The following is a 16,679-nucleotide window of genomic DNA, read 5'->3' as shown; positions in this document are numbered from 1 at the left end:
CCAACTCATACATTATCGACCTCTCACAGCAGATCTTCGAACATTATCCTGACATAACACCTGCACAGATCCTCCAGCCAGATTTTTCCGTTGTTGTGCCGAACGCTCGATGCTCTCCTTCAGACTCTGCGCGTACTGCACCACGGCACACAGCTGCGAGTCTGTGAGCACCCACAGCAGGTCGTCCAGCACCAGGGTCAACTTCGATGCGAGCACGTGGCAGTCCTCCAGCTGGGAAGGAAAAGCCAGATCAAAATCAGACACCTGAACACTGAACGCAAAGGTGCTCAAAAAGGTAACTCAGATCATTCGGCAACAAGGATGTGGTTCTAGGGTAACGGTTGTGGGGGGATGGTGTAGGGGAGGTGGCGTGGGTATTGTTAGCCAGGGTGACGGTTGTGGGGGGCTTGTGTAGGGGGAGGTGTTGTGGGTACGGTTAGCTCGGGTTTTTCAGCTCTTCAGATGCGTACGGCAAGGTGGCGTCGATGTTAGCCAGCATATCTAGCAAGGTGAGATTGGTCGCCGGCAGGCCGACACAGTTGTTTGATTCACCATTCAAATCACCCGTGTCCATATGCTGGTAGTTCGACAGAGATGGTCTTCCAGATTCATGTGACGGTTGTTTCTTCTGCTTAATCGTTGGGGTGGCATCCTCTCTCAATCGTGGTGGAAAACCACAAGACCTGCAGCCGTCTCTTTTGATTCATAACAGTGCTCTGTAAAATGTTCCGAACACAAAACCAACCATATTGTAGGCCCGATCCACACTCGGGTATTTCGGACAAACATTGTCCAATTTCTGGCAGCCCTCGGCCATTGGTTTAGCATGAAACCGTCTCGGCTTGTAATACTACAACCACCAAGGATGCTTCGACCTGGTTTATTTGTAGAAATTCCAAATTTATTGGCCGTTTTCGTTTAATCGTTCCTTGATGTTATCTGTGGACAATGTGGAAGTGGCGGTCGTTTTCACTAAGTGACGTCACGGCTAATCGTGAAGAAAATTTGGACTTTAACTTGCAAAATTATCAACTTTATAAATCGCAAACCAGTAAAAGACACTTCATATCTATTTTGTAGTGTGTCAAGGGATAGATTCGTGTCGAGGTGGTCTGAGCGTTTGGGTTCCCCTTTAAAGGCATATATATTGTTACGTTTGTGGAGGTAGATGATGGAATCCCATAGAAAAGATAGGATTGTATAATTATAGCATAGACTGTGGACGAGTAGGAGACATCTCAATGTATTTAAGTAGGGAAACTGGAGCTTAAGATTGTTTATGTCTTCACACGGGGGGGAGGGGGAAGCTATGTTAGCTATGTAGGGATTAAGGTTAGTTTGCCCCCAGTATGTGATTGCCCCCTGCGGTTTTTCCCTACGTTTTTACAACTACAACAAGGCCGGCCATAAAAACCTACGTTTAAACAACAACAACTGTTCCCTGCAAGCCAGGCAGAGCCGTTCGGCAAGTAAACCCCGCCCCACCAACCTAGTCAGGAAAAAGGCCACACCCCCAGAGTGGTACGAGGGGCGTGGAAGAGCAAAGCCAGCAGGGCACGCCAGAGCTTCGTGATTGGGTCAAGGGGACACGGGGCGATTCGGTGGAACTTGGCCATTGGTCGGGGTAACGTCATGCAGAAGGTTTGAGTGAGAAACGACGGATGGACAAAGAGTCGCTCTCTCGGTGCGGGGTTTTTGGAGAGAAATGGACCTTGGAAGAAGAGTGCGTCTCTCTCGGGTGGCTCGGTTGATTCTGGCTCGGTGTTTGTGCTTGTGAGGAAAACTTTCGGAGCTTTTGTGGGAAGTTTTGCAAAGCCGGAGGGAGGAGGTGTTGTTGGTCTGTGGTGCTCTTCGGTGAAACTGGGGCCGCGTTGTGCTTGTTGGCCAGGAATTGAGGGGGGGGGGGGGGGACATTGAGGGGGGTGCTCTCACTTCGTTGATCGGCACCATTTTGGGGAGCTTCGATGCGTGGTCTTTTCGTCGACCGACCTCACCAGTTTCAACGGTCACCAAGCTCACCAAAGTGCTTGTTGGGACGCCAAAGTTGAGTGCCGGCCGGCTAAAGGAATTTCATGTTATTATCTGTCCCCTTGTCTGTATTTGAGTCTGTATGTGAGGTACCTTAAAGTAGAGAATTTTTAGTTTACCTCACCTTTCATTTTTATTCCGTGATTTATTTTTATTAAATCTTCATTGTTGCATTTTTCTTTGTTGTATCTGTCCGCTGTGGGTTTCGGATTAAACCCGTGTGCTTCGTCCAGGTAAGCATTCCGTTTCCTTCATTCCTGCGCGTGCCAAAAACAACCGCCATTTTTCGGGCAGTCGCCTCGGAATTAAAGTCCATCCGGCTATTCGTCCAAGGCTGGTCTTTATCAGCTACGGACACGACAATATATATATATATACACACACACACACACACACACACACACACACACACACACACACACACACACACACACACACACACACACACACACACACACACACACACACACACATACATACATACGGCATTTAATATGGAATATTTTTTTTGTGGGGGTGAACTTACTTTTCAAGATGTCTTAGAACCAAAAGTTCATTGGAATTATGTTGAAATTATTCTAGATTTTGTTAATGTGACCTTTAAAAGAAACAAAAACCACATTTGACATTTCGAAACAAATAAATTGATCCTTGAAAGTGATGTAAACTGATATCGAACTCAATTCATGGACAGTACTGTGTTAAACTTCTGTACGTTTTCCAGAAGTATCTCTTTATTTTGCACATTAGCCAAAATTTTTTTTAACAAAAACAAAAGTTAAATTACGACTGGGATTATGGACAGTAAAATTACAGTTCAGTACTTCATGTAACCCCCACGAGCATTCAGGAGAGCACGTACACGTCGAGGCATGCTGTTCACGAGATTTGCCAAGGTTTGGACAGGAATCGCTTGCCATGCAGTGACAATAGCCTGCTGCAATTCACGCACAGAGGTCGGCTGCTGGTCCAAGTGGTCGATTTGACGCGTTAATTCTGCCCACAAGTTCTCTATCGGATTCATATCCGGGGACATGGCAGGCCACTCCATATGCTCTACACCACGGTCAGCAAGAAAGTGTTGGATCATGCGAGCACGATGAGGCCGTGCATCGTCATCTTGGAAGACAAAGTTTCCTCGAAAGGCTGCACGAGCAAATGGAAGCAATGTTTCTTCCAGAATGGCCCTGAACTTGAACTGGTTCAGGTTTCCATTCAGAACAACCAGGTCAGTTTTGCCCCCTGCATGAAAAGCAACCCAAACGGTCACCCCACCACCTCCAGCTTGGACTTTTGGCACTATACAATCTTTGTTGTAGGCTTCCTGCACTTGTCTGCGCACTCGGACGTGGCCATCTTGACGATAGACCAGAAATCTAGACTCGTCACTGAAGATCACGTGATTCCAGTGTCCTGGCTGCCATTGACGGTGCTCTCTGGCCCACTGCAATCGGCGCTGGTGGTGTTGTCTGGTCAGGCGTGGCTTTCTCAGGGGATGCCTGGCACGATAGCCTGCTTGAACCAGTCGTTGGTTGACTAGCCTTCTGGATACAGGCACATTTGTCAGTTGCTGCCACTCAGCCCTAAGCCGATTAGCTGACTTGGTACGGCCATTGCGGACTCACCGGTGCAGCTGCCGATCATCTCTCCTTGTGGTTCTGCGGGGACGTCCTGGCCTCGGTATTGGAGTAGGGACACCCCTCTGAGCATTTCGTTTCAGGATCTTTGACACCTGACCTTGAGTGATGCCGTACTGCCGAGCAATAGCACGCTGTTTCATGCCGTAATTTCGTAAAGCCACCACTCCATGACAAACAGCATTGTCGAGTTGACGGACCATCTCCAGAGGAAGCGGCAATAACTTTTGGAGACATGCAGCAGTTGTTTTCCACTAATACAGAACGCAACAACCCTTGTATAGCCGACTGTGAAGCCAATCATCAAATGTACCTCTCCGTACATTTTGCCACGCCACCTGTGATATAATCCTGTTGTTGACTTCTTGCTGCGACAGACAATCAGTGACATGGTTCTTTTAACAAATAAATCACCAAAGTGTAAAAGAAACTCACCAGATTGATATAATGAGTTAAGGTAAAAAAAAATTCCATATTAAATGACAAGTCTGTAAAAAAAAAAAAAAAACACACACACACACACACACACACACACACACACACACACACACACACACACACACACACACACACACACACACACACACACACAAACACACAAACACACACAAACACACACACAAACACATTTACAGTCACGTGAAAAAGTAGGTACACCCCATGTAAAGTTTTGACTTTTTCAACATACAGCTATTTGATCTTCATTTCAACAATATTGATAGATAAAGGTGATATAATATAACAAATTTCATTAAACATTTACAGTTTGTAGTCCATTGTATAATTTAAATAAACATAAATGCAAATTTCGCATGTGGAAAAAGTAAGTATCTTGGAGACCTTCGAGTTAAAAATCTTGAGATCTTGGAGACGGCGGCAGGGATTTTCGAAGCTCCACACGGTCTCCACGTTTTTCGAAGTTAAGTCTGTTCACAATTGTATTTTGTCGAAACTGTATTTATCTTTCGGTGTGTGAAGTTATTGTGTGCAACTTTGGTTGTTTCTCGGTGTTTATCTTTCATAAATTGATCGTCTGTTTGCCGTGTCGCGAGCAAGGCCTTGTACAGTGTGCACTGTACAACCTTGAGGCTTTGTTTTTCTCTCAGTGGTCCGTCGTTTGTGATCCAATAACTTTCGTTCTCTGTATTCCCAGTCTTTTCACCCATAGCCTACTTCCTTGTGTAAATCTCAACTCAAAAAAAAAAAAAAAAAAAAAAAAAAAAAAAACATTTCCTTCTCTGTTCTCATTCGTTTATTCATTCTTATTCGTTCGTTCGTTCTTCGACCACGTGTTTCTCCCCCATTTCCCCAGATAGTTTTCACTCATTAACCTTCAATGTTTACACTTTCCCCTCAAGTTATGTATTCCGTCATATTTTATAACACCTTTTTCTTCTTCTTCTTTAAAAGGCTGCTTTCGACTTGCTCACCAAATCAATTCATCCCAAAAAAAATATCCATCTCCTATAGTGCCTTTGTTCTACATTCCCTAAACTCTCCTGCACTCCATCCTCCATCCAGCGTCCTTAAACGTATTTTTAACTCGAAGGTCACAAGAAACTCATTTTGCAATAAATGTTCGTTTCCCATAAATCGTACACTTTCAAAAATCCAATCTCACCCCTCCCCTCCAAATCTTCCCCATAACCCCTCCCCTCCAAATCTTCCCCATCACCCCTCCCCTCCAAATCTTCCCCATCACCCATCCCTTTCAAATCTCCCCCCTTGCCCCCTCCCTCCTAAACTACTCCCTCACCCCTCCCCGCCAAGACGCCCCCTCACCCCTCCCCTCCTAGACTCCTGCCTCACCCCTCCCCTCCAAATCTCCCCCATATCCCATCCCTTTCAAATCCCTCCCCTTGTCCCTTCCCTCCCAAACTCCCCCCTCACCCCTCCCCTTCAAATCTCCCCACCCTCATTGCTTCTCAATTTCCCCCCGCCCACTCCCCCTCCTCAAAGTGTCCTCCCCGCTTCTTCCCCCTTCAAACTCTCACCTCCATCTCCCCCAACCTTCTGCCTCGCTCTTCCCCCTCCTCAAATAACACCTCATTGTGGCTCACCCAATCACCATCAAACCTTTTGTCCGCCCCATCCTTCCCTTTCTCCGAGCTATTCTGAAATCTCTGACACACCTTCAACAGCTCTCCCTACCTCTTCCACCTCTTCCACATCTTACCCTACCCCTCCTCCCCCCTGTTCTGTATCTGATGCTCCCCCTTCCTCTTCATTAACGGTATGGACCTCAAACATCCGGGGCCTTCGTTCAAACTTAACTGATCTCTCCATACAGGTTGCTTCTGTCAAACCAGACGTGATCTGCTTAACAGAAACTTTCCTCCTTTATGATGTCTCTGATTCCATAGTATCTCTCCCGGGCTACTCCCTCCTCCGGTATGATAGACCTGAGCCTCGTCCTGGAGGCGGGGTTGCTATCTTTATCAAAAACTCTCTTCCTCACTCGCCCTGCACTGCACTCTCTCCACCTCACCCCCAGGAATACCTCTGGCTACGGCTTCCCCTTCGCTCCCACCTCTTGTTCATATGTGTGTTGTACCGTCCACCAAACAGTGATGACTCCATCTACATCTCGCTGTCTGATGATATGGACCAACTTCTATCTACTCATCCCAACTCTCTCTTCCTCATATGTGGTGATTTCAACTGTCATCATGCCAGTTGGCTGGGTGTGGGTACCTCTCTCACCAGCCATGGCTCCTCAGCAAAGGACTTCTGCGACTCACTGGGACTGACACAATCTGTCAATTTCCCGACCCGGATCTCAGTCAACGGAACATCTTCTCTTCTGGACTTGGTTATGACTAACTTCCCTGAAAATGTCTGCTGCTCTTCTTCTGCTCCGATCGGATCATCTGATCATGTCCTTGTTAAAGTGGACATCTCTCTGACCATCCTCATGGAGCCTGCTCAGCGTCGACGAGTCTGGCATTTCACTCAGGCCAACTGGCACGGTCTTCAAGCAGCCATCAATCATCTGGACTGGTCTCCCATCTCTACCACCTCTGACATCAACTCATCCTGGGAATTCTTCCAAAGTAAATTGCTCTCTCTCATGCACAGATTTATCCCATCTCGTCTTCAGTTGTCATACCCTTCCTCCCGTCCATGGTACACGGAATCTTGTGGTGAGGCTGTTGCCCAGAAACAACTTGCCTTCGTCTCCTGGAAAGCAAATCCAACGGAAGGAAATCTCATTTCCTTTCACAAAGCCCGAAACAAGTGTGTGTCCACCCTCAGGAGAGCCAGGAAACAATATCTCTCCGTTCTCAAGACCGAACTCTCTTATCTGTCTCCCTCTTCCAAATCCTGGTGGCGTCTGGTCAAATCCGTTTCTGGTGTTTGTTCCCCCTCCATCCCCTCCCTTACCTCAAACGGCTACACAGCTGACTCCGCACGTGAAAAAGCTGAATGCCTCAACTCTGTGTTTGCCTCTAAATCTTGTGTCCCAAACCCATCCCTCTCTGTACCCACCATACCCAGTCGTACCCTGCTGCTCCTGGACTCCGTGTCCTCTCCTCCTGACAAGGTGGAAAAGTTTCTGTCAACCCTCGACTCTGATTCTGCAACTGGACCCGACGGCATCAGCCCACGGGTCCTAAAATCCTGCTCTGCTGCTCTATCTCACCCTCTCTCTGTTCTCTTCACCCTCTCTTTTGCTCAAGGTCAACTGCTATCTGCTTGGAAATCAGCCAACATCACCGCTTTGCACAAAAAAGGTGCAAAAACAGATCCTAGCAACTACAGACCAATCAGCCTTCTCCCAATTATCAGCAAAGTCATGGAATCCATCATTGCTTCTGATATGAAATCTTTCCTCTTCTCCAATGGCTTGATCTCTGATCATCAATTTGGTTTCAGACCAGGTCACTCTACTCTGGACATGCTGCTTCTGCTGTCTCAACAATGGATGGAGGTCCTCAATGCCAAACAGGAAATTAGAGCTGTCTCCCTCGACATATCACGTGCCTTCGACACGGTCTGGCACCCCGCTCTGCTCACCAAACTCTCCTCCTTTGGTATCCATGGAAATCTCCACGCATGGCTGGCGGACTTCCTCTCTAGTCGTCGTCAACGTGTGGCCCTGAATGGGTTTCTCTCATCTCCTCTTCCTGTTCAGGCTGGAGTTCCCCAAGGCAGTGTTCTGGGCCCCGTGCTTTTTCTGGTCTTCATCAATGATCTCTCTGACTCTCTCGAAAATCCTCTCTATCTCTTTGCTGATGACTCCACTCTCTGCCGCTCCATTCCTCTTCCCTCAGATCGGCAGTCTGCTGCCTCCTCACTCTCTGAAGACCTGGACAAAATCACAGACTGGTCAAACAAGTGGAACATGTCTTTCAACCCTGACAAATCTCACACTCTTACTATGTCTCTCCGAAAAGATCGACTGGACAACCCTCCCATCTACTTTCTCAACAATCCTCTCCAAGAAGTTCTGTCGCTCAAGATTTTGGGTCTCACTATCTGCCATGATCTTTCTTGGGAAAACCACATTTCCAAGCTGGCCTCCAAAGCCAGTCGCCGACTGGGCATCCTCCGTCGTGCGAAGTCCTTCCTCGGCACACCTGAGCTCCTCACCACATACAAGGCTTTCATCCGCAGCTCAATGGAATACTGTTCTCCCCTATGGGCCGGTGCTCCTGCCTCACACCTAGCTCGGCTTCACGCTGTTGAAACCAAAGCTTTCAGAATTATTGGAATCTCCCGCGATGAAGCTATCTCTGAGGGCCTTTCACTCACTCACCGCAGGCAGGTAGGTGGTCTTTCTGTCTTCTACCGACTCCTCTCCGGCCTTGCACCCCCAGATCTCTCTGTGCTCTGTCCCCCAAATATTCCTACAGGTCGCACAAGATCTGCCAGCAACCCTCTGATGGTTAAACTGCCGAAATCTCGGCTCTCCGCTCACCTTCACTCTTTCATTCCTCTTTTCTCCCGCCTCTGGAACAAACTCCCTCACTCCCTTCAATCCCACTCCTCCCTCCAGGTCTTTAAAACAGCTGTTCACCACCATCTCTTATCTTCCCCCATCCAAAACCTTGATCTTTTCTACCCCCGCTAATTCACCCCAGATCCACCTTGTTTGAAATTCCAACTTCTTTCCTGGAAGTCCTGGCAGTGTCCATATGTTTTATACCTCTCCCACTGCCACCTTCCCACGCCCCCCCGCCCAAAGCCCTCGCCCTCTCTCAGATCTCTCGATGTCTCCATGTCTCTCGGTCCCTGCTCTCAAATGTTGTGTTTGTGTCCTTCCCCCTCTCTCCCCATCTTGTCTACCGCTCCCTATGTTATATGTTTTATGTGTCGGTTTGTCTTTCTGTGTGATTAATGTTCGCTCTTTCACGAGCCTCGATATTGTATACAAAAAAAAAAAAAAAAAAAAAAAAAAAAAAGTACACCCTTGGCTCTAATTGGTGGTAGTGCCCCCTTTGGCAGAAACAACCTCAAGTAGGCGTTTCTTATAACTGTCTACCAGTCTCTGACATTGACTGGGAGAAATTTTTGCCCACTCCTCCATGCAGAATTCTTTCAGCTGTGTGATGTTTGAGGGGTTTCTTGCATGCACAGCTCGTTTCAAATCCCCCCACAACATCTCAATGGGATTTAGATCCGGGCTTTGACGTGGCCATTCCAGAACCCTCCATTTCTTTCTTTTCAGCCATTCCTTGGTGGATTTACTGGTATGTTTAGGGTCATTGTCATGTTGCAAGGTCGACCTTCGGTTGAGCTTCAACTTTCCGACAGATGGCCTCACATTATCCTCAAGCACCCTCTGGTACAATGAAGAATTCATAGTGGATTCTATGATGGTGATCTGCCCAGGCCCTGATGCAGCAAAGCTGCCCCAAATCATAATATTTCCACCACCATGCTTTACAGTTGGTATCAGGTTATTGTGGTCAAATGCTGTCTTTGGTTTTCGCCAAACATGTCTTCTGGTACTGCGGCCAAATAGCATTACCTTTGACTCACCTGTCCAGAGCATATTGTTCCAGAATTGCTGGTCTTTGCCTCGGTGTTCATTGGCAAACTTTAGTCTTGCCCTGATGGTCTTTCTGGACAGCAAAGGTTTCCTCCTGGCACACCAACTATGTAGATCCATGTAGATCCATGTAGATCCATGTAAACCATGTAGATCAAATTTGTGCAGCCTCTTTCTAATGGTAGTGTGGAAGTGTAACTCAGTGTAACATATTGATTGGCCCTGGTAACTTATTAATTAACCTGGTAACAAAGCAGATACATTTTATGTGTATGAACAATGTAATCTCTTGAAACACCTGGTCAAGGCCCCAGGCTAGAGCACCCCCCCCCCTGCTGTGATTTCCATTTACACAGCAGGAGGGTAGCGAGCTGATGCCAGGACTCGGTGCGATGCATGACCTCGGGACATTAGCGGAGAGGAGATTAAGTCCAGTTTGGCGATATAACGAGAGCAAACGTTGAGTAAAGTACACTTGTCCTCAGAAGCCCTGCCCGACGGAACGATGGAATGAACGAGGACTTGCTACGTGAAGCGCTGACCGAACGGGAGTGTCGGATGAACGAGAAGGACCAGCGAAAAGAGTTAACCTGATCCATTATATTATGCGGTATCATTTTGGTAATTGGATGAAGTGAATACAGTTTAATAAACTAGACCTTTGTAACCTGTGTCCGGTCGTTGGAGTCCTGTGAGTCCCCCAGTAAATTCCCTGACAATCTTGGAGGCACCGCTGCGATCAATTGTACAAGCAAGTCTTCTTTAAAAGGTGAGTGTGTCTTGTCTTGTCCAATATGATTTACGAACTTGGAAGTTATGGGTACATACATGGGGGAGCAGAAGATCTGGGGCTTCTTTGCGCACCAATGCCGCGATATAGGTGGCGGGAGCCATCACGAATGGGATTTCGATAAACGACTGTAGCAATTTATTCGTTTTTTTTTCTCAATGATTTCTGTAAATACGTATTTTTGCGCGGGTTATTAAAGGGCCTTACTGTGACCTGGAAGCGGACGGAGCAAGTGTGCACCTTGCGACCGCTTGCTTCCAGGACGTGTAAGGCCGGTACACTCGTTTACCCACCAGCACACGGATAAAGTACTACTTTTTTTTTGCACTTGTTCGAAGCACTTGACTTGATCGGCGCTCGGCGAGCGACAGGGAACCGGGAAACGGAATTATACTTATATATATATATTTCCAATATGGTACACCGGCCACAACGATTTTAGCGATTATCTGAGTTTTTTTTTTAACGATTTCTGTAAATACGTATTTTTCCTGCGCTGTGTAATTCTTCTGACACGCGCCACGAAGAAACGCACCACTGATGTGCATGAAGCGACTTGTTTGCCGGTTCGCTAAGGTCCGTCCGTACACGTGTACAATCGTGTACACCCGTTTTAAATAAATAATTTTTTTCAGTTTTCCCGCCATGCCTATAAATTCATGACAGACAACCCCCCTCATGCCAGTCCAGAATTATGATGAAAGATGGCGATTGAGGAAAAAATTGCATCAAATTTTGTCCAGGTCCATCAAGAAGCCTTTGAGACATGCTTCACGGTTGAATAAAAAACCACCGTTAAGAGTACTTCTTTTTTTGTTCAAAGCACTCGACTTGGAGCCAGCGACTTGCTCGGCGGGGGATATAATTTTAGATATATATATAGTATGGGCATGCCCTAGTGAGAGATAATTACAGGAAATGGTGTTTTGTGAGTAGCAACCACTCTCTGGTCGAGGCTCATAGAAAAATTGATACTTATTGATTTGGCACGCTTACAATAGATATTAATGGCGAGGGTTCTGTGGTCGTTCGTTTTGGCTTTGCGAATGGACCAAAGAGACAAAGTGAGAAAGAGAGACAGACAGAGAGAGATAGACAGAAAAAGAAAGAAAGAGAGACATAGAGACAAACAGAGATAAAGATGATAGTCAGACACATAGAGAGAGACAGACAAAAAGAGATAGACAGAGTGAGACAAAGTGAGAAAGAGAGACAGACAGAGAGAGATAGACAGAAAAAGAAAGAAAGAGAGACATAGAGACAAACAGAGATAAAGATGATAGTCAGAGTCAGACACATAGAGAGAGACAGACAAAAAGAGATAGACAGAGTGAGACAAAGTGAGAAAGAGAGACAGACAGAGAGAGATAGACAGAAAAAGAAAGAAAGAGAGACATAGAGACAAACAGAGATAAAGATGATAGTCAGACACATAGAGAGAGACAGACAAAAAGAGATAGACAGAGTGAGACAAAGTGAGAAAGAGAGACAGACAGAGAGAGATAGACAGAAAAAGAAAGAAAGAGAGACATAGAGACAAACAGAGATAAAGATGATAGTCAGAGTCAGACACATAGAGAGAGACAGACAAAAAGAGATAGACAGAGTGAGACAAAGTGAGAAAGAGAGACAGACAGAGAGAGAAAGACAGAAAAAGAAAGAAAGAGAGACATAGAGACAAACAGAGATAAAGATGATAGTCAGAGTCAGACACATAGAGAGAGACAGACAAAAAGAGATAGACAGAGTGAGACAAAGTGAGAAAGAGAGACAGACAGAGAGAGATAGACAGAAAAAGAAAGAAAGAGAGACATAGAGACAAACAGAGATAAAGATGATAGTCAGAGTCAGACACATAGAGAGAGACAGACAAAAAGAGATAGACAGAGTGAGACAAAGTGAGAAAGAGAGACAGACAGAGAGAGATAGACAGAAAAAGAAAGAAAGAGAGACATAGAGACAAACAGAGATAAAGATGATAGTCAGAGTCAGACACATAGAGAGAGACAGACAAAAAGAGATAGACAGAGTGAGACAAAGTGAGAAAGAGAGACAGACAGAGAGAGATAGACAGAAAAAGAAAGAAAGAGAGACATAGAGACAAACAGAGATAAAGATGATAGTCAGAGTCAGACACATAGAGAGAGACAGACAAAAAGAGATAGACACTGAGTGAGACAAAGTGAGAAAGAGAGACAGACAGAGAGAGATAGACAGAAAAAAAAGAAAGAAAGAGAGACATAGAGACAAACAGAGATAAAAATGATAGTCAGACACATAGAGAGAGACAGACAAAAAGAGATAGACAGAGTGAGACAAAGTGAGAAAGAGAGACAGACAGAGAGAGATAGACAGAAAAAGAAAGAAAGAGAGACATAGAGACAAACAGAGATAAAGATGATAGTCAGACACGTTTTACAGATGGATACAGGTGGGACAAAGGGAAACACCGTATCAAGACAAGCCGACCAATCAAGGGAAACCAGAGACTTCTACTTCAGATACTCCTTGAAAATGGTGATATTTATCCTAGGAATGGGTTCTCTGGTAGTGGGGACTCTGTGTTGTATGGATTATTTTGGGGTAATGAGGGAACAAAACGCAACACCAGCAAATGATACACAGATATATGATCATGCGGAACGACAAAAGCAGAAGAGAAGTTTGATGAAGGATAAAGACACACCTTTAGAATCCGATGGATTACACGGGATTAATACTTTTTTACATTTAGCCCATACAAGGGCTGCTATAGCAAATGAAACTTGCTGTTGGAACTTGTTGTTGGAACTTGTTGTTGGAACTTGTTGTTGGAACTTGCTGTTGGAACTTGCTGTTGGAACTTGTTGTTGGAACTTGTTGTTGGAACTTGTTGTTGCAACTTGTTGTTGCAACTTGTTGTTGGAACTTGTTGTTGGAACTTGTTGTTGGAACTTGTTGTTGGAACTTGTTGGAACTTGTTGTTGCAACTTGCTGTTGGAACTTGCTGTTGGAACTTGCTGTTGGAACTTGTTGGAACTTGTTGTTGGAACTTGCTGTTGGAACTTGTTGTTGGAACTTGTTGTTGGAACTTGTTGTTGCAACTTGCTGTTGGAACTTGCTGTTGGAACTTGTTGTTGGAACTTGTTGTTGGAACTTGTTGTTGGAACTTGTTGTTGGAACTTGTTGTTGGAACTTGTTGTTGGAACTTGCTGTTGGAACTTGCTGTTGGAACTTGTTGTTGGAACTTGTTGTTGGAACTTGTTGTTGGAACTTGTTGGAACTTGTTGTTGCAACTTGTTGTTGGAACTTGTTGTTGGAACTTGTTGTTGGAACTTGTTGTTGGAACTTGTTGGAACTTGTTGTTGGAACTTGCTGTTGGAACTTGTTGGAACTTGCTGTTGGAACTTGTTGGAACTTGTTGTTGGAACTTGTTGTTGGAACTTGTTGTTGGAACTTGCTGTTGGAACTTGTTGTTGGAACTTGCTGTTGGAACTTGTTGTTGGAACTTGTTGTTGGAACTTGTTGTTGGAACTTGTTGTTGGAACTTGTTGGAACTTGTTGTTGCAACTTGCTGTTGGAACTTGCTGTTGGAACTTGTTGGAACTTGTTGTTGGAACTTGTTGTTGGAACTTGTTGTTGGAACTTGCTGTTGGAACTTGTTGTTGGAACTTGTTGTTGGAACTTGTTGTTGGAACTTGTTGTTGGAACTTGTTGTTGGAATGAATGGGAACATTCAAATGTTGGGTTTTGCTAACATTTCCACAACGTCGCTACAACGTTTCACTTTCGTTGTTGCAACGTTTTGCTCCAACGTTTTGGGGACATTCGAATGTCAAGTGAATCGAATGAGAATTCAGGAATTATTTCATTATTAACGATTAATGAAGTACTTATTTAATTAATTACATTTCTTATTACATTACAGTAATTACATTACAGTAATTACCTGAGGTAATTACAGTAATTACAGTTCCGGTAATTACAGTAATTACAGTAATCATTACAGTAATTGCAGTAATCTTATTACAGTAATTACATTACATTAACTCAGGCACCTTTTGAGTAAGGAAGCTGATATTTGGACATGACACTGACCAAGTGATGTGGCTGTCAAGGAAAATATTGATTTATTGATTAATCATTTAATAAATTAACTCGTTGATTTATAAATGACTTATTTAATTAAAATTCCTGAGAGATACATCTTCGGATGAAATACTTGCAGATTGGTTATGCTATGAGCCAATTGATTAAGGAAAATATTTTGTGATGGCCATATTGGCAATTTCGTGGCCATATTCGTGGCAACTCAGTTAGTGCCACTGCACCTTTAAAATGCATCCCTGCGTTCATTTTTCGATCGATTGAGTTGAAATTTTGAACAATCGGATCTGGACTGTCGTTGTTAACGACTCTAGCACGCACTCGTCCAATCAGGATGGAGCGGTATGGTCCCCGGATCATCACTGCCCGCAGTTTTAATTAATTTTACTTTTTCTCTTGGTCATATAATTTTGAAGACATGCGTGTCATGATAGAGGAAATGTTTGTTCTGTTGAACGGAATAAATGTTGTTTATTTGTGTGGGAGTGTATTTTTGTGTATTTTTGTGTATTTGGATATATTTTCACGACTAATTCCAGTTATCGTCCTGCAAAAGGTCTGCTCGTTCTTTTCCTTTGAGTCGTAAATTCCTGTTGAACTCTCATTAAAAAGCGGAATTAAGTACGCTGTGTGATGATGGAGATCCTTGATGACGAATCAGGAATAGTGAATGAGCAGACAAATATCACGGATGGTACACCAGATAGGGAAAATGTAGATGAAACCCCTTTTGCTCAGGTGCTGTGTAGCGCTGCACAAAGATCCATATGAGCGGGGCCTGGGTGCTGTGTAATTAGTACACAAAGAACCAATTACTAGGGTGCTGAATAAACACAAAGATCCATTTTTGGAGCTGGTTCTCCCGGTGCTGTGATTTATTCAAAGAACCAAAATCTTGTAAGAATTAAGATATGATTTGTCGACATCATAAATACTTTAATATATGTAACGATTTTGTAACGATCATCCTGCAAAAGGTCTGCTCGTTCTTTTTCCTTTGAGTCGTAAATTCCTGTTGAATTCTCATTAAAATGCGGAATTAAGTACGCTGTGTAATGATGGAGATCCTTGATGACGAATCAGGAATAGGGAATGAGCAAACAAATATCACGGATGCTGCGGCTAGAGCAGTGGAAGCGATTTTTGAATTGTTCAATGATTATTCGATATTGTTATGACTTTTTGTAAATAGGTATACTAAGTGGCCATGAGGTAGCCTGTTGCTATGTACAGTTTTATTCTATTGTTGATTATACCACATAGCTGTGGTGATAAAGGAAATGTTCGTTTAAATAGATGATTATGATAGGACCATGACTATAAAATCATGATGATTATTATGAATGATATCATAGGGTTCAAATGCAGAATGATTGCATGAACTTGGGAAAGAACTTTCAAGCCCTATGGGATAAATTGGGTATTACAAGCGATGGAGTTTCAAAATTTAGCATGATTGAAGGAATTTGACAGTCCCATTTCAGGAGTTTTACGAAATTTATATTGCCAAGAGATTTTGGGTACTATTAAAAGGAAAATGATGAGATATTTTTCCCAAAGAACTTTAATATCTGGCATCCATTTTGGCTGTCTCACGAATGAAGGATGAGTTGCCTTTAGTGGTTGCAAAGAAAAATTTGTGGAGACCAGGCAAAATGGGAAAATATGTCAGATATGACCCTAGGACAGGACGGCGATTCATCAATTGACATGAGGTACGAATCCGAGGTGACGACCGATGAAATTCGATCTCAGTCAATGGATGGACCTGTCCTGACATCATTGGGGAAAGGGCTTATGCAAGGAGTCATTCAAAATGATTAATTTGATTTATTGATGAATATTGATGAATTAATTGAAATTGAATAATTGATTGAATTGTTAATTGATTGAATCTAATTGATTGAATTTAATTGCATAAATTGAACTGAATAAATTGAATTGAATATATTGATTGTTTGATTGATGAAAATGCGGTCTCAAGAAAGAAGCTTTGATATCTTTGCGAGATATTATCAATGTGGAGACAACCTGGGAAAATTGAGCAAGGTGGTGAGTTTATATACAGATATATATGTGCGGTTACCATTGTGTGATTTCCCCGTCAACAGAGCGGACACCTGAGGATTCACCCATTTCATAC

The 16,679-nt window shown here is 44.1% G+C and overlaps 1 protein-coding gene across 2 annotated transcripts in view; it reads right to left on the bottom strand.

Annotated features, from left to right (window-relative positions):
- The window catches only part of BLTP3B (bridge-like lipid transfer protein family member 3B), a 115,636-nt gene that overhangs the window by 32,132 nt on the left and 66,825 nt on the right, over positions 1 to 16,679 (bottom strand). For both annotated transcript variants that reach the window (XR_013623221.1, XM_068106286.2), the window contains exon 7: positions 61 to 231. Coding sequence is in view for 1 of the 2 variants with exons in the window: in XM_068106286.2 (XP_067962387.2) it covers positions 61 to 231 (171 nt within the window). In the remaining variant the exon portion in view is untranslated. The remainder of the gene's footprint in view (positions 1 to 60; positions 232 to 16,679) is intronic.

The sequence above is a fragment of the Myxine glutinosa genome, chromosome 1 (assembly GCF_964187855.1).
Source record: "Myxine glutinosa chromosome 1, kmMyxGlut1.1, whole genome shotgun sequence".
NCBI classification, from domain to species: domain Eukaryota; kingdom Metazoa; phylum Chordata; class Myxini; order Myxiniformes; family Myxinidae; genus Myxine; species Myxine glutinosa.
This window is presented reverse-complemented; position numbering and strand designations above follow the sequence as displayed.